The sequence below is a fragment of the Rhea americana genome, unplaced genomic scaffold (assembly GCF_003343005.1).
Source record: "Rhea americana isolate MKP2758 unplaced genomic scaffold, rheAme1 scaffold_499, whole genome shotgun sequence".
Taxonomy (NCBI): domain Eukaryota; kingdom Metazoa; phylum Chordata; class Aves; order Rheiformes; family Rheidae; genus Rhea; species Rhea americana.
This window is the reverse complement of record NW_028186644.1, coordinates 30,634-54,969: the sequence shown is the minus strand read 5'-3', so window position 1 is coordinate 54,969 and position 24,336 is coordinate 30,634. Positions and strand designations below refer to the sequence as shown.

The following is a 24,336-nucleotide window of genomic DNA, read 5'->3' as shown; positions in this document are numbered from 1 at the left end:
CTGTCGGATCTGGGCCGGGGCGCGCACGTGTGGCTTGCTCCCGTGGACGAGGGCTTTAAAATCTGACTACGCTAAATGCCTTAAAAACCGTCCAGCTGGATCAACTGTTTTAAATAGCTTTATTACTGCGGGACCCTCCCAAAACGATGTGCACGCAGCTGTGCTTTTAGTGGAAGTTTTGACCTGCTGCAGCAATCGGGCCAGCCTGAAATCCCTGACAACTGCCTTGTAAATTAATCTTAAAGCCTATCTGTCTTGACAGGGCCTCTTAATGGCTTGCTAATAATTCTCTAAGATTTGTTGGAGTCCTGCCACAGCAGTGCTGTAGGTTCAGAGTGGTCTGCTATTTTCTACTCCAAATTAAGATCCCTCCAAGAGGTTGTGATAAAGCTGAATTCTCCCCAGTTGGGCATCTCAGAACTTGCTTTCAGGGTATCCCACCAGCGAGGCAGGGGAGAGGCTGCTCCGCTGTTAGTAAAGGAACGGCCCGTAGCATGGTTTTAAAGGAGTACTTTCTGCTGTGCTAGATCAATTAATTCATTATAATCTGTAGCCATTATGTCATGGGTAACCAGGGAGCTACTAAGATTTTTAAAAATCGGGTAATTGCATGAGAGTTAAGTGAATTCCAGAAACAAAAGCTCCAGCTCCATAAATGCGTATTTTGCTACAACGTGTTTTTTGTGCATGTCAGTATGGAGAAGAGATCATGTAATCCAGATGTACAGCGTTGGATTAAATTATTTTGTGCAACACAGTATTTAAACCTCAGCTTTTGCTTTGGTATGTGGGGAGGGAGGGGGAATTACTGATACAAGCCAGCATTGCAGCTGAGCTGAAGGATGTTGTTAATTTAAAGCAAAACAGCGACCTGAACACTCAGTGCATACCTTTAGTCATTGCTGAGGAACTTTTCATATATTCACAACATTTCATAATCCTGCTGACAATTTTACCTAAATGGTACCTGCCTCCAGTTTGAAACTGGAGGTACTTTGTATCTTTAGACTGAGTGAATTAACTGCAGCCGCCTTTTTTTTTAAAAAAAAAAAAAAAAAAAAAAAAAAGGCACGGCGTTAGGCAGATCCTGGCACGGCCCCCCTTTGGGGCGAGCCCCCGGGGTCCTGCTCCAGTTTGCTCTTCAGCTCGCCCTTTGGCATTCAGCCTCTCTTTTCGTTCAGTGCGTGCACTGGGTCTTCGCTAGGAGACTTCTGTTTGCTGTTTTTGTGCTTTCTAAATCCCTCTCTTTTGGGGCCCTTTAGTGGAACACATTAGTAGCTTTGGATTTCAGTACAGTGGCTTACTTATGGAGCCGGAGGAAAAGATTTTCGCAAAAGTAGCATGTGTGTGTGAGACAGGCAGAGCAAGCCAGAGAGAGCGATAAATCAAAAGCAAATGGAAGTGAAGGTCGTGTTTGTCCGTTGCTCGTGAAGTATTTGGTGGCTGTTTTTACTTGGTAAATGTTTGAGAGAATTTAGAGATTCAGCCACGCAAAGGAAAAATCCTTAGGCTAAAAGGGAATAAAATGCAGTGTAAGACTGGATTTTATATTTAAAAAATACTGATGTAGTGTATAATAAAGTGAAAGAAAAGTGCAAGTCTCTCGTGCCAGTCTTTCCTCCCACTCCCATGGGGTTAACTTATGCCATGTTAATAATTACTAGAATGTACTTTCAGGCAGGTTATTTGTTTTCCCTCCTCATGATGTGCAAGAGCGGATAATGAAATTAATTTGCACACTTTGTGAGTTTGTAAAGCTGGCTTCAGCCACGTTGCCACGATACTGAACTGGAGCGGCAGCTTGCAGGGCCGCTGTTTGCACAGCCTGCGGTCGGGGCAGCAGCCTGCTATCAAGCGCAAACAGCGCGCGGAGGGGAAACGCAGTGTGCCGGAGTCACGAGAGCCGCGCTCTCCAAAGCGGGCGCGCAGCGGGCACGCTGCAGCCCCCTCGCAGAGGCAGAGCGTTTAACTCTGCTTGTGCCAATCAGTTAGGAATGTAAACAGCCGAACAGAGCCCTGAAATTCCTGTGTTGCTCCTGGAGCTCACCGGGCTAAAGTTACCGAGGCCTGGGCCAGCTTAGGAGCTTGCTGTTGAATTAAGATGTCATGCGATCCCATGTTCTTTAAGTAATGAGCTCTATATACTCTGGCTCTAGGTTTGCGGTAGGCGARCCACTGGTGGTTTCCCCAAGCAGGGGTAAGAGGTCCGCAGAGCTGTACTGGCTCTGCCGGGGCGTGTTTCCAATTAGAAGTTTGTCGATAAGGCTGTGTGGTGGTCTGCAAGAAGCTTGCAAGCCAGTCCCTCCTTCGTGGTTCAGAGTTTGGGAACTGCAGCTCTTTAATATTTTTTGTCTCTGCTGCTATTGTGTCTGGGATGGAAAAAGTGTTTTCCAGCCTCAGACTGGTTGAGCCATTTTCTGTCTGCCCTAGCRTGCAGCACAGGTAGGCTCTTGGCCTGCCAAGAGGTCCATTAGAAGTGCTGCAGAAAAGGACAACATCAAGAGCTCAAGCATGAAGCACAGAGACTGCCAAAACCCGACACTCCCGCCTGGCTCTCGAGGCTTCGGCTGGCTCAGAATATCCGCTGGACAGGGAAGCGTAGTTAGCCGTGCTGCTCCGAGCCCCCAGCCCTCTCCGGCAGCTATCGCCAGTGCRGACCAGCCTCGAGGACAGACGGGCCAGGCTTGCCCATGCTGCTGCACAAGCCTGGGTTTTATCCCAGGCTGGGAGAAGGTTTAGTCCTCGGGACATGGGGACTGAAGTTAGCTTTGATAGATCTCAGTGCTTTTATACAAAAAGGACCTACAAAATGCTGWAGGACCTGCTGGGTGCCAGCTGCATTGGACTAGCCCAGACCTGGGGGACCAGGTGTGCACACAGCACCTTTGGTTGCACCATTCCTACCTAAATCTTAAAGATTTAGGCTTCCAAGGCTTGGCTCCTTAACTGGTCCCTTAATGTGTCATTATTTTGTAGCAGGACGTGCATTTGCAGACTGGCTTTGCATTGCTCCTGGGGACAGAGGCTGCCTTTTGTTTTGGCTTCTATTCCTGTTTTCCTCTCTGTGGTAAATAAGCCTTCCTTTGATCCCTCCGTTCTCAAAGTTTTGCTACTAAGTGTAGTGTTGTCACATTTGATTCTTCAGCGTGGGGGGAGGYGAATGCCGAGTGCATCTGGGAGACGGACCGCTCTCCTTCAAGGAAGAGGAGGAGGCAGGCAGAGGATCTGTTTTTCTCCCTGAACGTGCCACGCGCACGTTTTGTCTGAACATTGCCTTTCTGAAAATGCTTAGGCTCTTTGGCGAGCCAAGGTATAGATCTGAAACACTGATGAGGACATCTGCAGAGGTGAAGGTTTCCTGGAAGGGGCATGTGTATGTGGTTAGCTGCTGAAATGCAGCTCTAGGTATTTTTAACATCAGTCATTTCTCAGTGAGTGTTTAAGCAGTAGCTTTCTAACAAGTCATCTCACTCTGCACATAAGGGCCRAGGCCTTGTGTAATTAGGCCCAAAGCGAGGAGGGGTTTTGTAAAGGTTGGGGAGCCTACGTCCTCAAAGAAACGATTTGTTAAAGCCGGCCCCTTTCGACTGCTTTCCATCGCTCTTGCTCTAATGGCACGTTCAACAATTGCATTGTAGAGAAAATTGAATTTCCCCTATACAAGAATGTACTCGCTTTGGTAAATGCATTCCTATGTCTTTATATACAATAGATCACCTTCAAAAGCACTGTATTTTGTGAGAAGGAGGTGGAGAAAGAAAAGAGGAGGATTGCACGCTTGTGAAGAGTTAACCTTGATTTGATTCCTTGCAAAACAGCAGAATTGTGTTATGCTAAAACCTTTCCTGCCGTTACCTGGAAGACGACGTCCACCTCCTCCTTGCGTATTTATGGCYGGGATCCCTGCCCAGCATGGTCGCCCGCCTCGCTCGTGCCTCCTGACGCCGATGGCAGGCCAAGCGCCCCGCAGGCACGTGCGGCGGTGGAGGCCCTGCTGGCTGAAGGAGGAAAAAGGGACGTGAGCTTTGGCTTCTGAAACGAAACGAGCAGCGCTGGCGAAGGTCACGGGCGAGGCGCTTCTCCTCGTGAGCGCGCTGGTGCGTGACGGAGCGTGCGGTTTGCTTGGAGAAGCTCATGCCGCGTTTTCCGCGTTGGCTGTGCTGCRTAGGACCCAACGGGAGCACAGCAGGCTTCCTGCGGTCGTGCCGCTGGTTAAACAGCCCCGTGGTGGCGGTCTGTCGTCAGCACGTACACAGCTCCAAAGCGAGCTGGGTTTGCATCGAGGGTTGAAAAAATCCCGAATTGCCACGTGGTTGTCAGTGTCTTGGGGCTAGGAGAACCACAGTGCCTTTTTAAAGCAGCACCAGCAGCGTGGTGACAGCATTGCTGGGGGGGCCGCGGTGGCTCCGGGCGGGCGTTAGCCCTTCGGAGGTGGGCAGGGAGCCACCGCGGGGAGCGGCGGGACGTGGGTGGCTGCCCCGGAGCCCGGAAGCTGCCCGGGGCGCTCTGTGCGGCGCCCAGCTCCGTGCCAGTGCCCTGCCCCACCAGCCCGGCCGGCCCCCTCCGTGCCCCGGTTGGCCGGTGCTGGCGGCGTGCCGTGCCCGCTCCGTGGTGCGTGGCCCGTCTGCGGGGAAGGCGTCCCTGTCTCAGCGCTGCCCTGGCAGAAAACAAGGACTTGAAATGGCCTGGACCTTTTTTCCCTAATCCCTTTCATGTTTATGGACTTCGCAGGTTTAATGTGAACTCTGAATCTGTCTTTTCCGTATCTCGAGGGAGAATGTCACACGAGTTTGGTGGTTTTGCCGGGAGTGCGGTTATTTGCTGCTGTGATGCATCGGCCCAGACTGGTCCGTGGTGGTGTTGGATTTGGCTGCTCTGCGCCGCCGTGGACGTTCCCACCCTGACTGGAAGGGCTGAGGGTGGGAGGCCTCTGCTAAGGCTCTCGGTATGGTCGGTGGGGCAGGAAACTCCTCCAGAGCAGAAGCCTGGTGTAGGAGCCTTGGATATCCTCGGGGTGGGGGGCCATCTCCTTCCACCGCTGTTCTCGTGGTGGTTTAGGAGGCCGCTTTGCTAAAGCACGATGTCAGAARTCACGTGCGTGAAGCCTGTGCTGTATTATCCTAGAAACATCTGCTGGAAAGGACCTCTAGGTCACCTCGTCCGCCTTCCGGCTGGAACATGCGTTCCTGCCAACACTAAATCGAGTATTAGTCTCCTTTCGGAGCGTTTCCAGTATTTGTGGGTAAATAAAACTTTGGGGGATGTGCGAATAGGCAAWTTGGGAAGTTAACGTGGCGCTTGGAAAACATGCCCAGTGTAACGAGGCACGGGGCGCGCGCCTGGGCGGTGTAACCGAGAAGCCTTCCGGTCGGTCTCTGCTTTCCCCGTGCCTCCAGCCCTCGGCAGGGGGGCCGTGGCGAGCTTGCGGGCGGCTCCCGCGGCCGCCTCTCGGCGGGCCGTGCCCCGTCGGTGCCGAGCTGCCGCCCGCGGGGCTTTGCTGGSGCGGGTTTGGGGGGAGATTTGTTCCATTGCCTGGCGCTGACTCTTAAATTCACCAAAACATCCGTGGGATTTTGCCGCTTTCCGGAAGCTTTGTGCGCGCTGCAGCAGTCTGGGAGCTGCTGAGCTGGAAGGAGGGGGACGGGGCGGGAGGAAGCGCGCCGCGGGCTCGCCTCTCCCCGCCGGCCCGAGCGCCGCTCGCTAAATCGGACCGCCGAAGGCCGGCGCGAGGCTCGCTCGGCCTGAGCGGCTCCCTCGGCAAAACGGCTCGGGTTTATTCATCTCTTAGCTAACGATCGCGCGAGATGACATGCTGCCGTTGCGAAATAGGTTTGTGGCCTTGGTGCGATGGGCCTCAGACGAGCGTTTACCCCAGGAAGCAGCACGCGGCTGTGCGCTGCTGTTAAACCTCACTAGGAGAAAGCAGTCGGGAAGCGGCGTCTTCCCCCGTGGCCGGACGCGTCGGGACAGGCCTTCGGCGTGCCCTGAGCCGCTCGCCCCGAGCCCTGCGCGGAGGCTCTGGGCTCCTCGTTGCTCGCTGCGCGCGTGTGACTGCGCGCAAGACGAGTTGGGTAGTTTTGGCCACTTTTCCCTCTTAAGCGCACGTGGCTGATGCGAGGTTTTTYTGTGCAGTCGTCTTAGCGTTGCTCATCGTGCTGCAGTTGCGTGGTGGTGTTCTGCGTAGCCCTCGGGAGGGACTTGTGCTAGGGGAATAATCCTCTTTATTCGCCATCTCGAGCAGCAGTGGGAACGTCTGGGGGGTTTCCTGGCTGTTCCAGGGAAGCTCGTCTGCACCAGCCTGGTGGCGTGCTTGCTTCAGCCGTGCCGGCAGACCGGGTTACGGCCCTGCCCTGGCTGGGGCTTGGTGTGCTCCTCTGCTGTAGAGAAGGGGCGCGAGGCGCAGAGCCCCCGCTTCTCTGGAGGGCTTCAGTTCGATCCCGTGATACTGTTAAGGGCCTGGAACCACCCAGTAATTGTATTGAAAGGACAACTGTGTTGTAATCAGATCTTCCACGGTGACTAATGGTGTGCGGAGGGGCCATCAGCCTTCCTGTAACACGGGCTGCACCGGAGATTTCCTCATCCGCATCGCAGCTGACTGCTCCGGGACCGCAGCTCGGCGAACTGGCTGAAACAGGCGTGTTGTAACCTTGGCCGGTCCCCAGATCATCAGCGGCATCCAGAAGTGTAGCAATATCAAGATGCAGCTGCATATAGATAATTGAGGGAAGAGTTTGTGGGAAAAGCTGCTCCTGGAGAAACCACAGGCAGCATGGCTGCTCGCGGTCGCAGGGTCCTGCCAGGGCTCGCTTTGCTTCAGCGTTCCTGTGTGCTGAGAACGGCCCCATCTGGAATATTCTGCATCGCAATTAGTTGGGCAGAAATTCCCAACTATAACCTCGTTAAATACTGGCACTTAATATGATAACAAAGCCAATTTAGCCCGTTGCCCAGTCTTGAAGCGCTGGGACGGGAAGTGACGCTCGGAGACGACATCTGCGTGGAGAGCGTTGTGGTTTAAACTTAGCTAGTTAGCAGGGATCGTGCTGTGCAGCAGGTCGTCCCAGGAGGACCGTTGAGGAGTTGCACTGTCGCTGTGCCCTGCGAGGTTTTGAGCGTGCTCGTGCCCGTGGTCCTCAGAGACCCAGGTGCGCGCCCGCGGGTGCTCCGGACTGTGGCAGGCTGCGGCGCGCTCTGGCCTGTTTTATTCTGGCTCAAAGGAGCACTGGGAAGATGTGTGTTCCACAGATGATTGAAATACTAATAGCTGCTTTAATTGCTATTACTAAGCCTATTGGGCTGGCGTGCGTTTCAGAAAGCAAGTATGCCTTGCCCGAGTCCCATGCAAATACATACGGATGTCAGTAGTTATGGGAACATCAGGAGATCAGAAAATACTGTGGGTAAAGATGAACTAAATGTTTGAGAAGGGCAGAAGAAAGGATGGTTATTGTGGGGACCACGAACGAATTTCCAGAGCAGGGGAGAAGAAGCCATGCTAGGAAGTGAAGATGTTTATCTATCAGGACTTCTGAAAGGGAGCGAAATCTCCATTCAAAACCAGTAACAAAAAGATACTGAGTTTCCAAGGGACAAGAAGGAAGATCTTGCTGTGTTGAAGTTTAAGGTAACCCAAAAATCCAAAATGGCCTTAACTTGCTTTCCAACCAGCTGCTTTGAGGCCGGGAAGAAATGCAGAGATCTCTCTGCTTTTCCAGTAGTACGTACTTGTTTTGGTAACGCCTGTAAGAATTAGCACATCGTGCGGCAGTGTGTTATTAATAGCTAATCTCTGTGATTACACATTGTACGGTTCCTTAAACGAAGTGCACCTGTGTTTACACTGCCTCCCTTGCAGGATTCCTGCTGTCCTTGTGCTTATACACTGGTGATAGAAAAAGATGGACTTTACTCTTCCTGAACCGACCGGGAGCACAAAGAGCGATTGTTCGTGGCTCGCGGGAGCGCGGGCGCTCAYGAGCGCCGCTGGGTCCGCACCTCCGCGCTCTGCCGCGGGCCTCGCCGGGGAATGAAAACAGGTGAAGAGCAGCTGCCGCCGCTGGGAGCGGGGCTGCGGAGCAGCCGCAGGCGGCACGCGCGCGTGCGCCGGCTCCGCGGAAGGCCTGGTGGCTTTGCTGAACACGCAGCGTGCCCGTGGTGCAGCGCGTGAGTTTGGTACGGACTCAGCTGCTGCCTCTGTACTGTAGAGCTCGGAGCCGGTCCTCGCCGGAGGGGACAGATATATCTGAAGTCAGTTGTCAAATGGGTGATGGAGAAGGACAGAATTAAGCATGTTCCAAGAGAGCTCAACTTTCATTTTTCTCTACGTGATTTCCAGTGTTTGGGGGATCAGTTTTGACTGTGATTCGTTTGAGTTGTTGTTATAGCTGTTTTTTGGGGACAAAGTCCTCAGAAGGAGCATGAAGTTTTATATTTAAAAGGGACTTGTTCATATTCCACCCTTTACAGACCAAACAAGTGTGTTGGATATGTGCAAGTAACATCTGTGCCTCTGATTCCTACCCTTGAATTTGGGGGAGGGTGTTTGAGGAGCCTTCAGCCAGCTTTTTGTGTTGCCTGACATTTAAAGAAGTCTGCACGACGTTTTCTTCCTCCAGGCTGGCAGGACATGGGCAACCGCTGATGCACAGATCCCAGGCACGAGCTCTCCGGTGCGGCTTCAGGCAGGAGTGGCAGGAGCCCTGTGGGTCGGCACGCGGGGCGGCCCAGGGCTGCGCAAGCGAAGCTGCGTGAGCCCGTGCCGCTGCATGCCGGGCGCGCGGCCGAGAGCGCCGGCAGCCCTCGGCCCTCTCCTCGTCTCGGGTGCGGTGCCGCTCGTCGGAGTGGCTCTGCCCGAGAGGCAGGAGACGGTCCGCTRTGGAGTTCACACGCRCATCGGCCGCATTCGGTTCCTTAAYGAAACCTCTSCTCCCCTGCAAAGGGCAGCGCTCAGGTTGGCTGTTGGTGAACTTGGAGCAGATTCTAGCCGCGTCCCTCCGTGCCGGCCCGGCTTAGCCCATTGCCCTTGCCGGGAGCCCGCTCGTGGCTGACGGGCGCCGCGTGGCTTCGGGCCGCCGGCAGCCCTGGCGGCACTGGGCTCCCAGCTCGGGGCTGCAGCGGCCGCTCCTGGCGCTCCTCTCCGGGCTGTGCGGTCGGGCGGAGCGGGTGATCCCCCACCCGCCTTTTTCCCCTTTCCCTTTTGGGACCGTCGCTTTTTGAGGCCTTCTGCGGACGCAGCGTGCGGCTTTGGGCTTGGCGTGCCCTGGGCAACGCGGAGAGCTGCCGCCTGGTTGCCTGCCGCGGGGCTCTGCRGGGGCGGCCGCGGGAGGCACCGCTCCGGGCCTCGTACAGCTCCCGACACGGCTCCCGGTCCGGGCAGGCGTGCGTGCGCGCAGCGCTGCCGCGGGGCTGGCGCCCGGCTCGGCTGGCCAGCGGGAAACGCGGCTCTGTTCTCCCGGGGGAGCACGAGGGATTGCGGCGCGTTGAGCTCCTTCGGTCTCCCGCTTCTTAGTGCGCGGCAGACGGGTAACCAGCGAGCGCGAGGGGCTTAGGAAACTGCTTGCAAAACRGCGCCTGTCTCCTGGTGGGGAGGTGACGTCGGGAGCAGGAGATAGCGAGGGGGGTGGCCTCTCCCGCCCTCCGATTAGGAGGGATCAGAGCCAAACGGTAATAGCGAAGCCCCAGATTTTCTGTTTTAAAATGCCCTGCCGTCCCTCTGCCTTCGCTCCCTCTGGCTGGGGGYAGCTCGCACAGACCGGGAATTTGCACCTCCCCTCTGACTCTTATTAAACGCGCTTAAAAATGAAGCGAAGATGCGAGCGTTGTTGGTAATTGTTGTGCAAATGTAATACTCCCTGCAAGCTGTTAAATAGGCCAGTGCTCTGTTTACATGAAGAGGCAGCCAGCTTTCCAAGTGTAATGAGTCAGCTAGATGAACAGAAGGGGTGCAGAATTAATCTGGCATCCGTCTGGCCTTTTCTCAGTTAAACAGGTTTTCGGAGCTGCACGTGAATAGGTATATACCCCGGTTACAAACAGCCGCAAAGACGTCCAGAGTGGACAGATTTTTTTCACGAATAAATTGGCAGCATGCAGGCCAGAAAGAAGATTCGCGCGAGGCCCGAGAGATGACCTCCTGCACGCGGAGCTGGGTTTAATGAAGCGAGTGGTGTTTGTGCTCGGATCCCGTGCGTGCTGGTCCTTGCGCTCAGGTACCTGCGATAAGTGAGGCTGTTGGTTTTTAATACCCTTTATAARGCGCATCCTTTGCCCGGCAGAAGCCTGCTGAGTTTCCGTTCCTTGGGTTTTCAGCGCTCGTTGGCGTGAGCGTGCGCGGGAGGCTGCCGGGCGCCAGGGCCGGCCTGTTCGCGTCCCCGGACCGGCCCCAGCGCTCCTGCTGTTCGGCCCCCCCGGCACACGCACGTTCAGGCACTTGTTTTTCCTTTAGCCCGTGGGATGCCCTTTAGTAAGGGCCGGTAGGAGAAATGGAGGGGGGGAAACATTCCCAATCGGCGCGGCTCAGGGGACAGTGCCTGGTGGATCCAGTGCTGTCAGTGCTGAAGCTGCTTCCAGGGGAAATAATTCCAGTGTTTGGGACAACGCTCAAGGGAAAGCGGGAGATGCGGGTGCCGGGACGGCTGGGCCGGGGGCTGAGCGGGGTCGGCTGCCCCGTGCTCCAGGAGCGACGCGACRTGACGGTGGAGGGTTGTGCGCGGCACCAGGAGAACCAGACGTTTCCGGAGGGCGACCCGTGCTGCGTGCCTGAGTCCGCGGCTGGGGCGTCGGAGCCGCAGGACGGGCCGCTTGGCGCCGGGCTTTGCCCACGCCAGAGCTCGTAGCGCGTAAGGAAGGCCGCTGCGCCGGTTTACGGCGCTGTTTCAGCCCGTCCTTGCGGCGCTTGACCTTCGGCGCTTGTGCTGGGCCGAAGGCCCTCGAAACGACGAAGAGCCGCTCTCCAGGGACGGGGAGTTCTGCCGTCGTTGCCCTGGCGCGAGGGTATTTTCTTCTGTCTTCTCTCCGTGGACAAGTCGGGTTTGTGTGMCGAGTTTTCTGGACTTTCCCTCCCCTCCGGCTTCCCGAGCAGYGACAAGGAGAGCCGGTCGGCCTTCGCTGCGTGCTCGCCTCTCCTCCGGCTCGGCCGCGGTGTCGGGCTCCTTTGCTGCTCTCTCGGTCCTAGAGGAAAGGCCATCTCCTGGCCGGGGCCCCCCGAGCCTCGGCGCCGGCCGCCCCCTCGTCGAGCGGGGCGGTCGGAAGGAGACCCCAGGCCCGAAGCCTCCGCGCGGAGCATGGGGGACCGCCGGGCAGGGAGAGCCGTCTCCGCCGGGGATGGCGCCTCCGGGGCTCTCGGGGCTGCTCGGTCCCGTGACTGGGGCTGCTGCAGGGCTGTGAATCGCCACACACCCACCCAAAGGACCCTAAAACCTGTGAAGTAGAAATGAAACGTTTAAACGATGGTGGGATCTCCGTGGTTCTTCTGAGACACCGTGCTGAGGAACACCCCGAGCTAGGGGCTGCCGGGGCTCCAGCTCGCTGCCCGCCCGGGGCCGGGGCCGGGGCCGGGGCCGGGGCTCTCCCCGGCGCCCGCAGGCGCCTCTGCCTTCCCGGGTTGCTGCTGGGGACGCGTCAGCATCCAAAGGAGCAGCTGCCGTTCGCCTCCCCGGCGCCCGGCAGGCAGGAGGCTTCGGCTCCCCTTTCCGCCYGTAGCTGCTGTTTCTTTCCCCGCCCCCAGGATTCCCAGTCTTGTGATGGAGCTCTGGAACGACTTTGTTCCTGGACGGTTTCCTGCAATTGTAGCTGCGCAGAAATCCAGCCGCTGTTCTCAGAAGTTAATGGGTGCAATGTGTAGTGTTGTCAGGTGGCAATTAGCTGGGGAAGGAGTTTTCAAATGCTCCCTGTTTATACACTTCAGCGCAAGCACAATGAGACCTTTGCWAGAGGAATTGATGTGGGTCACTAGTCTGAAATGTACTGTTGCACTGATGCTTTTTAGCCTCTGGTCCCAGGAGAGGAGATATTTTTGTTCACCTAAAAAGGCCTTGCATGCCTTGGCTTCAGCCTGCGTGTCTGATCTCCGTTCCAGCTCGTACTTCTCTGTATTTCAGATGTCAGTTGTCTTTTCAGSCCTGTAACCAGGCAACCCGTGGCAGGAGCAGCAGAGCTCTTTGTTATTCTGCTCCATCGTCTCACCTAGGCCAGGCGCGGGCAGCGCGGGAGGGGACGGGAGAGGAGCCCCTTGAGCAACCGCCCGGGAGCGGCGTACCTTGTTTGCATTTGCTGTGTTCTTGTTACACCGTGCAGACCTGTTCAAAAAGGACATTTTATAAGTAGACTATGTAATTTAGCACAGGGAAGTGATTTCTGTGTTAGTCCTCTGAGTGCCTGGGAAATCAGTGTGACAAACTCCGTGGCAGCAAAGTGCTCAGCACCGCAAACGCGCAGGCGGAGGGTCCGCCGCGATGTCACTAGTCCCTGGGGGCACCGTGGCTGCGAGAAGCTTCACGTAGGTTTGAGTAATGCTGTAGGTGAGGAACAGGAGGCGTWCTGCTTTCTGCTTGGGCACAGTCCATTTTAGGCTACCTGCTGCACATGAAAGAAGTTATATTTAACACACCCTAAGACTCCAACGGCAGGTCACTGCTTCCATGCAAAAGGTGGCAGAAGCCAGCAGCTCTTCTGCCCACGCTGAGCCGAGGCGCACGGTGTCTGGAGGTGTTGCGGCCTCCTGGTGTCATCTTGGAGGAGTTTGATGCAGATCTGTTCCCTGGGGAAGCATCTTGCCTTTTCTCCCACTGGAATGGTCCTGAGATGTCTAACTTCTCTTTTCCTCTCTCTGAACAGACGGTTGATGATGAGGCAATGGCTGCATAAATGAAGATCAAGTAAGGAAGGCAGAACGATGCCCAAGGGTGGGTGTTCTAAAACACCACAGCCAGAAGATTTCTCTCTCAGCAACGACATGGTGGAGAAACAAACGGGGAAAAAGGTAGCGTGCTTTGTTTACTTGCCTTCCTCTTGGGATGCTGCCCCTTGTGCCTGATGTCTTCAAGCCCTGCCAGTACTTGATATGTCAGGAGGCTGCCTTGGGCTGCTGTCACCTGGAGTTGAACCTGAATCAGCCTGTTTATCGGCGCTAAGCCGGGGGGTGAGGGCCGCTTTATTTTCTTGGTGACTGTAAAGCTCCCTGGGAAGTGCTAGAGCTGAACAGACTTGACTTGGCTGAGCACTGGGGAACGCTTGGGAAGCACTCTCTTCCAGAAATACTGTCAGTCTTTTAAGCTTTCTACACTAAGCCTTTGAAAGAAGAAATAATGCAATGATCTCTTAAGTAAATGCTGTGTACGGGAAGCGTTTCTCCTCCTTTTCTCACTGCCGTAAAAGCCGCGTCTGTGCAAGACACTCAGCTGTTCTGGCTTCACCCCGAAGCCTGGGCTCTAAGTAACAGCTGAGCAGGAGTCGGCATGTGAATCGCTCTGCTGAAATTGTTGCTTTGGGGGTTTTAAATGAGGTATTTAGGTTTTGACTGTGCTTGGGAGGAGGATGCTGAAATGAAGCCTGAGTTTAAGGATGAATAAACTTATGCTTCTCCCCTTCTTCCCTGCACCCCAAATTCCTACCATCTGTTCCAGCCGTAAGCTGTACCTTTCAGCTTTTTTAGTCTTTCTCAGCATATTGGTAGTTTCCAGTAAATAGCTGTGAAGAAAGCTGTGTACAAAATGTTACCTTTACGTAAAAATTAGAACCTGTGTTTATTGTATTCCGCTGTGGACACAAATACCTTTCGCACCCCCTTTTCACCCCCTTGGTCCAGTTTCTCGGCATTCCCCAAGCGGTTCCTGCCTGACAGAGGAAACCAAGCTTTATTAGCAGCGATGATGCTGCATCTCTTGTTCTCTCATTTCCCTGCAATCCTACCTGTGTTGTGTAATTATAGTAACTCTACTTTCCCCTAAAGAATTGAGGCCCTATCGTGGACAAAGCGAGGAAAGAGGTGGCTGCCCAGCAGGCGAATCCCAGGCACGAATCCAGTTGCCAAGTGAGCTGCTAGCGTCTGCCCCGTTTGCCTGGGTGTCTGCGTGCCCCCGGCTCGCCGCGGGGCTCGGCGGTGCTGCTGCGAGGGGCGCGTGGCCCGGGCACAGCGCGCTGCCTTGAGGCAGGGGGCAGAGACTGGCGGCGGGGGTGTTGGCTGGAGAGCAGCAGCCGCTGTCGCGGATGGAGCGAAGATACCAAAATTTACCCCGCCTCTTCCTGGCGGATGAGGTTGAAACCTAGAAACCCAGGTTGGAGCRCGGGATATGGAAATACGAGGGTTTCTCGGTACTGTGTATCAGCAGSTTATTGCTGGAGCAGGTGCTTCAGAAGGGAAAGGAACAGTTAAATATGAGTCAACTTCCATTTTATTTCATCTGCTCATGGCAGCTTAAAGACTACATTTTATTTACACAGTAGATTTCTTGGATGCTGTTAGGAATGCTGGGAACTGTAGTTACTTCCCTGGGCTCGRTAACTCGCACGCAGTTGCCTGCTTCCCGCCGAGAGGCATCGGTGCAGGCCTGGGGGCAGGGTTATTTAGGGAGGAAGGGGAAGAGCCTTTCTGCTCGCTTGATTCCGGCCTTCTCAGCGGTGAGGAAACCTGCAGGCTGTTGTCCTCCAGGGACTGAGCCGAGGTCCAGGTTAATTGGCCGAAGGACATTGTGCAGCAAATTAAATTCTAGTTAACTGAAACGTGAGCTGGAACGATGTGTAAGGGTAAAAACACTTGGTTTTTAGACCTTCTGCTTGCAGATGCTGTTGTACCTACCTGTCAAGGAAGCTGCTGCTTTTGTTTTATCTTGCATTTGTCAGCGCTTTCAGGCCGCTCTGGGGTCAGTCTGCTCGGCGAGGGAGCGGGGAGCGCGGCCGTGCCGCCGCGGTGCCGGCCTGGAGGAGCTGCGCGTCGAGGAGGGACCCAGCAGTGAGCAGAGCTGCAGCGTGGCGAAGCGCCGGGAGGCCGCGCAGAGCGCTAACTTGGTTACGCTCAAGTGTTTTCCTCTCAATGTGACCTTAATATGAACAGTAGTTTTGACATTAAACAAACAGACTTTATATTTCTGGGCTTGGAAGCACTAGCACTAAACAAAAGTAAATGCACAGGACATTCAGCAGCTCKGTTGTTGGCTGCCCGTGCTGGTGGGCTGAACGCCGCAGTAAATCCGTAAGTGCCGTGCTTCCAAACGTTCACGCCGTGCTCCCTGGGAAGCTGCCCTTTCTGCGGGAGGCTTGTGCAGTGTGGAAGAGCCTGTGAGCTGCTGCCTTTCGCTTGCAGAGCTAATTGGGAAGTGGGAGAGCGAACTCCTCCTAGCGCTCAGCCTTCCGCGCGCTGCAGCGGGATCAGGTATTAACCAGCGAGATGTCACCTACGCCGGCGCCGCCGCGGCGGTGAAATAGTTTAAAAAAAGCCACGTCTCAGCTGCGTYTCCGTGGCCAACACATCTGAAGCTCTGTCTGCTTTGCCGCTCCTCCGCAAGGAGTTTTTTCTCCCGAGGTTAGCCGGCGGGAGCGGGCYGGTCGGCGTGCGGATCCGCGTTGCAGGCCTTATATGGCCTGCTGCTGGGAAGGGACTGAGGTCAGAGATGATCAGCAGCCGCAGGAGCTGTTTCTGGTTGAATTCAGCCTTAAGGGCTTTTTAAAAATATGCATACCATATATGAATAATTCTCCTTTTTTATATAGATCTACAGAACTCCATTCCAGAAACAGTCTACCCATAATAACTTACACTGAGCAGAGCACCACAGTAAGAGCAGTATCAGTTGTTGAAGCCGTTTCCTGATATGCCCAGGACCTAAATCACTTGCTGTGCGGTTATAGATTGTGTTCAGAAGCTGTGATAGAGGATTTCTCTTTGTGGGGAAATRGGCTGACTTGCGTAGTCCGAGTTGCGTTTTTGCTGCAGTGGCTTTGAAGAAATCCATATCTGCGCTGAATACTAAGCAGAACTGGGCTTGACCCCTGGCTGCGGACCTGCGTGTCGGAGCGAGCCCAGGGTAACGACGCAGAGCAGATGGCCGTGGCGTTAGAAATACCGCTGAGGGTGTTGTCTCCCGCAGGGGACGCGGTGGCCGTGCCTCGGCGGCGAGGGCAGGGCTGCTGGGGAGCGCTTTGCTGGGCTGGCGTAGACGGACCGACCTCCGCCRCCTCCGTCGCCGCTGCACCACAGCGGTGAAGAGGGAAAACTGCTGCGCTTCTCATCCGTGATAATTTTAGTGGTATAAATATGCTGTGCTGCTATTTCCTGGTTTTTCCTGCTCTTTTTAAAAGTCCTCGGTGTTTTTCCCCTCGCCCTTCTCCCGGTTTCAGAGAAGGGAATTTAGTGCTCGTGCGTCGGTTGTTCCCGAGTGCCTGCGAGCATCCTGCCCGGGAGCGCAGATCCCCCGTGGGACACTTGCAGCGGTGCTCAGGGGCTTAGATACCCGCAGCCAAGGGTTCGCTGAAGCTACAGGGCACAGAATCATCGGAGGGCGGTCTCCTCTTAAAAAAATCTAAATGAAGGCCTAAGACATCTAAGAACGGGACTTACTCTAATTTTCTCAATATTTTGAAAGTTTTGTTGCACCACCTGGAACATGAGACAGATTTTCTAAGCGTTAGAGTGCGCGGAGGGCCCCGGTGCGGGTCGGCAGCGGCGCCGGGGCCGAGTGGGCTCGTGGGCCCCCGTGTCCCCGCGGGCCGTGGGCAGGAGGCGAGAGGAGCTTGCAGACACCCAGCCCGTTCGTAGAGCAAACTGTGGCCCCGCTCGGCCTCGCGGCGGGCAGTGCGCGTTTCTTTGCCGGGTTTGTGTATGGCTCTGCCTCACAGAATTTTGCGTCTGAAAGARCTATGTATTTATTTTTGCTCCGGGAGCCTGAATTTGGATAGTAAGCCGKCCTAGTTTGAGTCCTGCATGAGGGTAAAAGCGGCATCTGGCCGAGGGCTGCGGCGGTCGCGGTTGCTTTGCCTTCCGCAGCCYGACCACCGCTGGCAGCTCGCGACGCGGCTTTGGAAGGGGAACTCGAGGTGCGCTCGGTTATTCGTGCCGTAGCTCTTACTCGTAACTCAGCGCGGCCGCGGCGGGGTGCCGGAGCCGTGGCCTGCTGCYGCCTGCGAAGGGCAACTCGTTCTGCTGCCCCCAACCTGCCTCTTCTGCCCCGGGCAAGGAGCGCCCGGCCGCCGCGACCCCGCGCCCGGCCACCCGCAGGCTTTCGTACAGGTCCTCTGCAGCATCACTCCCTTTGGATTTGTCCCTTTGGCGAAACTGGATTCTGGTGTCCTTGGGAGGTATCTGAGCTTAGTTTAAACATGAGAGAAGCTAACACGATGCCAGCAGCTTTTAGTCGAGCAGGACTACCTTCGGCATTACGAAATGGGAAGTGTTTACAGAAGCAAGGTTTAAAACAAGAAAATGAGAACCCATTTATTTTCAGCAATATTATTCCCCAGGTTGCCTTCATTTCTCTGTGGTCATTTCAGTGCAGTGTCTGAAAGGTACCCGGACAGGTAGCTGCTCTCTAGAAGAGAGCAAAGCTTGGATCTTCCTTGCTCTGGTTATAATGAAATGTTATCGTGCTGCTGTTGTACAAATTAATCTTCAAAGCGGCGTCTGGACTGCCGCGGCTTCTTCATTCCTTGGTATTTAATTTTGCTAAACTTACTGGATTAGCAGCTCTGAGTGCTGGGGAAAATGCAAACAGGCTGTTGCCTGAGCTTGTCCAACCCTGGGAATTCACACCACCCTTTTGAGCCTTCATACTGGGGCCTTCGTACTTCGCCTCTGAGAAGTTTTTTGGTTTAATTCTCTCTTTGGCTCTAGCCTGGAGCGTTGGACGAGATCACAGTAACTCTGGCACAAGCGGCGTTCTGACCTGTGCCGTGCCCCTTCCTCCCTGCGGAGCGGGCGCCGGGCTCGCGCGCAGCCCGGCCGCGGCAGCCCCCGCGCCGCTTGCGGAGCGTCTCGCTCTGCCCTGCGTTCGGCACGGGCCCGTTCCCAGCGAGCCCTCGCAGGTGACCCGGGGCAGAGTTCGTCCGGCTTCTGCTCGGCTGCCGCGGCTGGCCCGTTCTCTTGCTCTCCTTGCCCTTCTCCGGGGTTCTCGTTTGCCCGGGGACGCGTCCGTTGCCTCGTGCCCGGCGGGTGAACGCAGTGCCCCTGCTGCTTGGGAAGGGGTGTCCGTGTAAAGGTGAGCTTGCTGTGCTGTCACCTGGAGCCACTCGTGAAACTTGGTTCTCAAAGTGCCTGTTTTAACCGATGCTTCGTTTAACACACCAATATCGTAGCTCTTAGGCTGGGGTGCAGGTGCCACGGCGCTGCCAGCCGTTGCCCTTGCCAGGGCTGCCYGCGGGGAAGAGCGCGCGGCGGGCGGCAGAGGACCTGGCTGCCTTGCTCCCGCTGCAGTCTGTTGGGAGGGTGCAGACAGCGAAAGAATCGTATTTTCTGTGTTAAGCACAATTGACCTCTTGCTGGAGTTCTCACTGCAAAAATGGTGTCTGGAATAAATGCTCAAAATCTAGGAAATCCCACCGCTGGGTGCCAGGAGCTTAACCAGATCCCTGGCCTCTTGCTGCAAAAGCCGGCAAAAAGCGCGATTCTGTCCCAGTTTGTGGAAACGTCTACTCGAAGGGTTCAAGCGAGGGGACGGACGCGGGTAACCAGCACAGCTGGCGGTGCAGGGAAGTGTCGGTATGACCGACAGGTCTTCAGCAGGCTTCTGGGAGCGTCTGTGTGTCGGAGGTCTGCCCCCGCAGACCCGYGCTGGCAAAGCTGAGCGGCCGGGACCGGGCGCGAGGCTTGCGAAGGCGAGGTGCCGAGGGCGCAGGGTTCCCAGTGCCTGAAGCAGAAGCAGCGTGGCGTGCGGGTGCACCGGCTCTGCGGGCAGCAGGCACGCCGCGTTGGCTGCGGCGGTGCGCTTAGTGATGAGCCGCCGACGAGGAGAAACGCAAAGGCGCTTCTGTGAGTTTATGCTGTTGTCCCAGGCCCTGACTTGCAAGGGTGTGWGAGCACTGAAAATTGTTGGGTTGATGATTGCCTTGAATGCGTATTTGTGAAGTTCTCCAGGGGCATGTCAGGGTCAGGCCTCTCCAGTCGTTCATATCCAAAGAGGATAATGTTTTACCCCACCTTAATGTTCCTTCTCAAGTAGCAAGAGTTGATGGATTTTGAGTATAGCATTGCTGTTGGAGCTTGCATGCAAACATAGGCATCTACAAACCTTCCTCTTGCAGTTAAACTCTTGCAAACTATTTCTGTTCACAGCAGAAAAATAAATGAAAGTATTTAAATACAGAACATTTAACCAAAATGCTGGAGTGTTTTTGGCTGTTGTGAATTTGTTCTGGAGCTCTGATAACTTGTGCAATAAGGAAAAGCTCCCAGGGTCTTACCTTGAGCAAGACTCTCCTTTCCCCAGGCCWGGACGCAAAGCGATGCGCTCCCTCGGCCGAGCCACCGAGCTGGGAGGTAGGTTGTGTAGCTCGCTTTACCAAAAAGGGGATTCCCATATCTGGTTTCTTAGCCCCCAGTTTTTTCCTGGAGCGAGGTTCAGAGGGGCCGAGTGGTTGAACGCAGCGTTAGCACTGCGTGCCGGGAGGGCTCTAAACCGGGGCTGGGTAAGGGAGCAGGGAAACGGCGCGAGCTGGTCTGGAGTCAGCGGTTTCTCTTTAATCTGCCGCTGAAGTCTGGTTACCGGATAGAAACTAAGAAAGAGGAAGGAGCAGCGGCCAGGCGGTGACGGCACCGTCTTGTGACCAGGACCCGGCGGGCGCCGCCGGCAGCGTGCCCGGGTTTCCGAACACGAGGCGCTGCTGCTAGCCTGGCTTCTCTCACCGCCCGGCGGTGGCCCTGCGACATTTAAAAATGAGCATAATTAAATCACTAATTTGAAAYGTTAACTTTTTAAATTTTAGTATAGCTTAGGGTCTGGGTTTTGCTGGATTACTGAAATGAGATTTATCACCAAGCTGGTCGTTTTGCCCGTGATTTTAGAGCGATGGTACCGTGTTCAAACCCGGAGCACTTGCCTAAAATAACACAGTTTCTCAAATACCAAAAATACAAATGCATAACTCGGGCCTGTATATTCTTAGCACACTAAACTCCTGGAGCTCCAGCCGTGGGTCAGCCGCCCGTTGTGTGCGAAGGTCTGCCTGGCTCCCTACTTCAGGAACACGGTCTCGTTCCAAGCTTTTCCTCGGCACTTCCTCCCGCTGCTCCCGCTGCGCCTCCCCAGCATCGCCCGCTCCGCCTGGCAGCGTGCTGACATCCAGCCGCCCCAAGCACTCGAGGCGCGCACGAGGCTCTGCCTGCCGGCGCTCGCGCAGCCCCTGCCCTGCGCTCGTGCAGTCTCGCTAGCCCCGTCCTTAAGGTGACGTGGTTTCTCCTTGTAAAGGCCCAGTCGGAAGAAGCTCAGCGCTAAGGAGCGAAATCCATCAGCCCGTGCTGCTCTCCCTCCCTGCACGGGTGGTTTCCGTGGTATTTGCCACGGCCCTCTGCCACGGGGCAGCCCGTGGCGCCTGCCTGCGATGCCCGCGGGCGGCTCGCGTGCCGTGGGCRATGCCAGCCCCGCGCAGCGGTGAGGGGGCCGGGCTGGCGGAGGGGTTTGGGAGTTCGGGGGCACGCCGGGGGCTGGGCGGACGTCGGTCGGAGCGTGCCGGCGCTTGGGAAGGGAAGGGAAGGCTGCGGAGAAGAGGAAGCTCCGCAGCGGAGCGCCACGTCGGCGCGGCCCCGGGGAATCTGCGTGGGACAGGGGCTGTTCCAATGTCTCAGCCGATGCAAACGCGTCCGCTGGTGTTTGCACATATTTGGGCCTCAAAGGTCATCAACCCCAAATACAAACCTTACCGGAGCGCGAGCTTTGGTCGATCCGATGCTTGTGGAGCTGCTTGCTTGTTGCTGGATGTTTGCTGCTGTTAAATCCCTCACCCTGTAATCGAGGTAATTACAGGAGAGCAGGCAGAGCTGGAAGCACAAGGAGCTTTCCTGCTTTCAGATGGAGAAAGCTGCCTTGGGAGCTATACTGGCCTTTCTGGTACAGGTTGTTACACCGGTGCATACAGTACAAACCTTTTAAATGTGTTTGGCTGGCAGGCTGGTCCTTTAAACAGCCAGTAACATCAGCAGGCTTATCGACTGCCAGAATATTCTCCGGAGTAGCGTGTTATCGTGTAAGCTCAAATGGTAACGCTATACTCCTGCGCTAGAAATACTGCAGGTCACAAGGAAAAGCCTGCAGCTCTCCCCGCTGAAAGACGAGCTTCMGCGTCGCTCTCGGGCCCGGCGCTCCCGCCGGCGGGAGCAGCGTGCTGCTGCGGGCCGCGTCTGCGCGGGAGCAGCGAGCAGCAGGGGCGGCTTCTTCGGAGACGCTGCCGTGCCCCAGCCAGCCTTGCCCGCCGCCTTCCTCTTCCTCCTCGCTCCCGCCTGCACGCACGGCGATAGCTCTGGTTTTCGTGTGAGTTGGTTGCAGGTTTCCCACCATGTAACGCAGCCTTCATTGGCCTTGCTCTTCTGTAGTAGCCTATGAGCGTTTTAACTTGAAGTAACCACTTTATCAGCAAACAGCTGAGCTTTATGCGCGTGTGCTACAGCTTGCGTGGACAAGAAGTACACGCTGTTGCAGCCGTCCCCAAGCACGCAGCAACGGCGGTCTGCTGCAGTGTTGAGCGCGGTGTCTCAGCAGCTGTGACTAATTCTCCTGCCTTAAAAAGGAGATGGTGTGTTGGGGCCACTGTCTGCTGGTGCAGGGACAGCTGGGTTCAGCCCCTAGGAAAAAGCCGTGTCCCGTAGAGCGCAGCACGCAGCCTGCAGAGGAGGACGGGCCATAGAGCCTTCTGCCACAGGAGGCTCCGTTCTCGGCACGCTAAAACCTGAGCCTGGAAACTGCCGGAGTGGGGACGGCACTCGTGCCTGTGAGTTCAAACACTGGTGCAGAAAGTCTGTGGGAGCAGCTGACGATCTTCCATTGCAGCAAAACCCAGGGAAAGCTTTTGCTGATCTGCCTCTTTCCTTTCTAGGATAAAGATAAAGTTTCTCTGACCAAGACTCCAAAGTTGGACCGGAACGATGGCAGCAAAGAGGTGAAAGAGAGAGCTACAAAGCGGAAGTTACCTTTCACTGTCGGAACAAATGGAGATCAAAAAGACTCGGATACAGGTACAGAAGTTGCATATTCCACTGTCTAAATGTGAGCCTGCTGTACGTGTGTGTGTGTGTACTTGTGCACCTCGCTGCTAATGCTTTATTGTAGTTGGGCTTTAAACTTTTGAWAAAGAGCTTTGCTGTCTTCAAGCTGAAAAAATATTTCCTACTGATGTGTGCACAGACATTGTCAAACGAATGTAAAACGGCCTGGGAATCGTACCGATGCGCTGGCGGTGTGATTTCTGTCTGTCAGCGTTTGGGCCTGTTTGGATGGTTACGCTGGCTCTGTGGAGCTGCTGTGGCTGAGGACTGCAGGACGTTGGTTTGGCCTGCCTGCCCCATTTTTCTTGAGGCTGTCAAGGTTGCCTGTGCGGTTGCAGCGTGGCTGAGCTGCACATCCTCAGTGAGCGCTGACTTGCAGGAAGCGTTGGTGCGGCCGAGCGTACTGCAGCTGGACTGTGCTGTGGTCGGGCAGGTCACGTCTTGCGGCAGGAGCACGTGGCTCTGCTCTGCCACCAGGGTAGTGGCTGTTTGCGTAGGTGGCCCCCACAAAGCTACAGAAAGGTTGACTGTGCTATTTGCTTTGTAAGTAGTTGGAAAAAAGCTGTCGCAGACTTTGGAGACGGAGAAAATAATGCCGTTTGGTTGCAGGGGGGCTTAGGTACGGTACGGAGGAACCCACGTGACTGAACACGTACGTGCCCTRAGCTAGCTTGCAGCGCGTGTTGGACAGAAAAGCCAGTGTAGGCACGGCTTAAGAGATGGGCGTTTATGTAGATCTGTTCAGTACTTTACTAGGAAATCTGCACTTGGAATTAGTGTCTGCAGTCTGGCCAGGTCAGGATCACAAATTRCGCAAGGAGATCAAATACACTGGAAGATGGGGATATGCTTAAAAATGCTAAAGAGCTTAGATTTGGGGCAAATGAGTCTGCAAGCACCTGAAGGGCAAGACTACCTACCTTATAGAAGAGGAAGRGATTTCAGAGATCCAGAGGCTGTTGCAGGGTTAACGGGATAAAACTGGGTTGAGGGAACAGCCAGAAAACTTCCTTAACYGCCAAGGGCCTGTTTGACCCTTGGGCTCTCGCAGGTGGGAGCTGCTGAAACCTCAGTGTCCGCGTTTGCTGCTTGGCTGGAGCCTGTGCCGCGGCTGGGTAGGCAGCGGTAGGTGCCACGGAGCAGGTTCCCCTCTCGTCGAACCTCACACATGGAACGAGCCGCGTGCGTTGGGAGCACAAGCGAAGGGAAGAGCTCTTTCTCCGACTCGGGACTTTCGTATTTGTTTTTATTCTTTGGCTGAGCGTGCGAGGCGCGCTGCTACGGCACGCTGCGTTTCAGCCCTCGCGGTCAGCCCGGGGCTGTGGGCTGGGTTAGTCCGGTTTAAAAACCAGACGGGTGGATTGGAAAAGGTGCGCAGCGCTGCGGCGGGCGCGCAGGCGAGCCTGCRTGCCGTGGGGCCCGGGGCGGACGTGCGTCTCCCTCGGTCTCTCTGTGCTGGCTGGTAATTTTTTCAGTTGCTGGTCTGTGTCCCGAGAGAAAGTTTCAGAGCGTGAGTTCCCCCTGCCCGCCGTGCGCAGGGGCGAAGCGACGTGTCCGCGCTCCTGCGTGCAGCTGCGCGAGGAGCCCGCGGCGGGGCAGCCCCGGCCGCGTGGGAGCAGCTGACGTTACAGCCCCACGCGGGTGATCTCCGCTCATTTTCCCAACAGCTTTCCCAACTTTTTCCTGCAGCGGCTCGCTTCCCGGGCYGCCGGACAGGGCCGCCTGCTGCCCCGAGGGCGCCGGGTGGGCTGGAAGGGAAGCGGTGCGGGAGGGCAGCCAGGCAGAGCCGGCGGCATCGGCACGCGCGGGGGCTCCGGGAGGGTCGCGGGGGCTCCGAGGTGCACGTGAAGAGCGGCGCTGCCGCCGGCGCTGGGAAGGGGCCGGCAGGGCCAGAGGAAGCGACTCGGGCACCGGGGAGCAAATAGCAGCAGGGAGCCGCCGATAAAYGGCGCGGTGAGGTTCAGGCTGATGCTTAGCAAGCGCCTGTTTCTCTTTGGTAGGATTTTCTACTCCAGGGATCAGATGCCGGAGACGGGAGAGGCGCACGGGCACGTCGCTCCCCTCTTGCACCGCCACGCTGCCGCCGGCGGGCCGCTGCCGCCTCGAGGCCTCGCTGGAGCCCGGCTTGCTGCGGCGGGTGGAGGCCCGTTCCC

General features: G+C 56.1%; 1 protein-coding gene across 3 annotated transcripts in view; it reads left to right on the top strand.

Annotated features, from left to right (window-relative positions):
• Window positions 1-24,336, top strand: part of ANKRD11 (ankyrin repeat domain 11) — a 155,588-nt gene that overhangs the window by 100,632 nt on the left and 30,620 nt on the right. For all 3 annotated transcript variants that reach the window (XM_085317345.1, XM_085317346.1, XM_085317347.1), the window contains 2 exons: window positions 12,838-12,982; window positions 22,015-22,153. In XM_085317345.1, coding sequence (XP_085173471.1) covers window positions 12,896-12,982; window positions 22,015-22,153 — 226 coding nt within the window. In that variant the 5' untranslated portion in view covers window positions 12,838-12,895. The remainder of the gene's footprint in view (window positions 1-12,837; window positions 12,983-22,014; window positions 22,154-24,336) is intronic.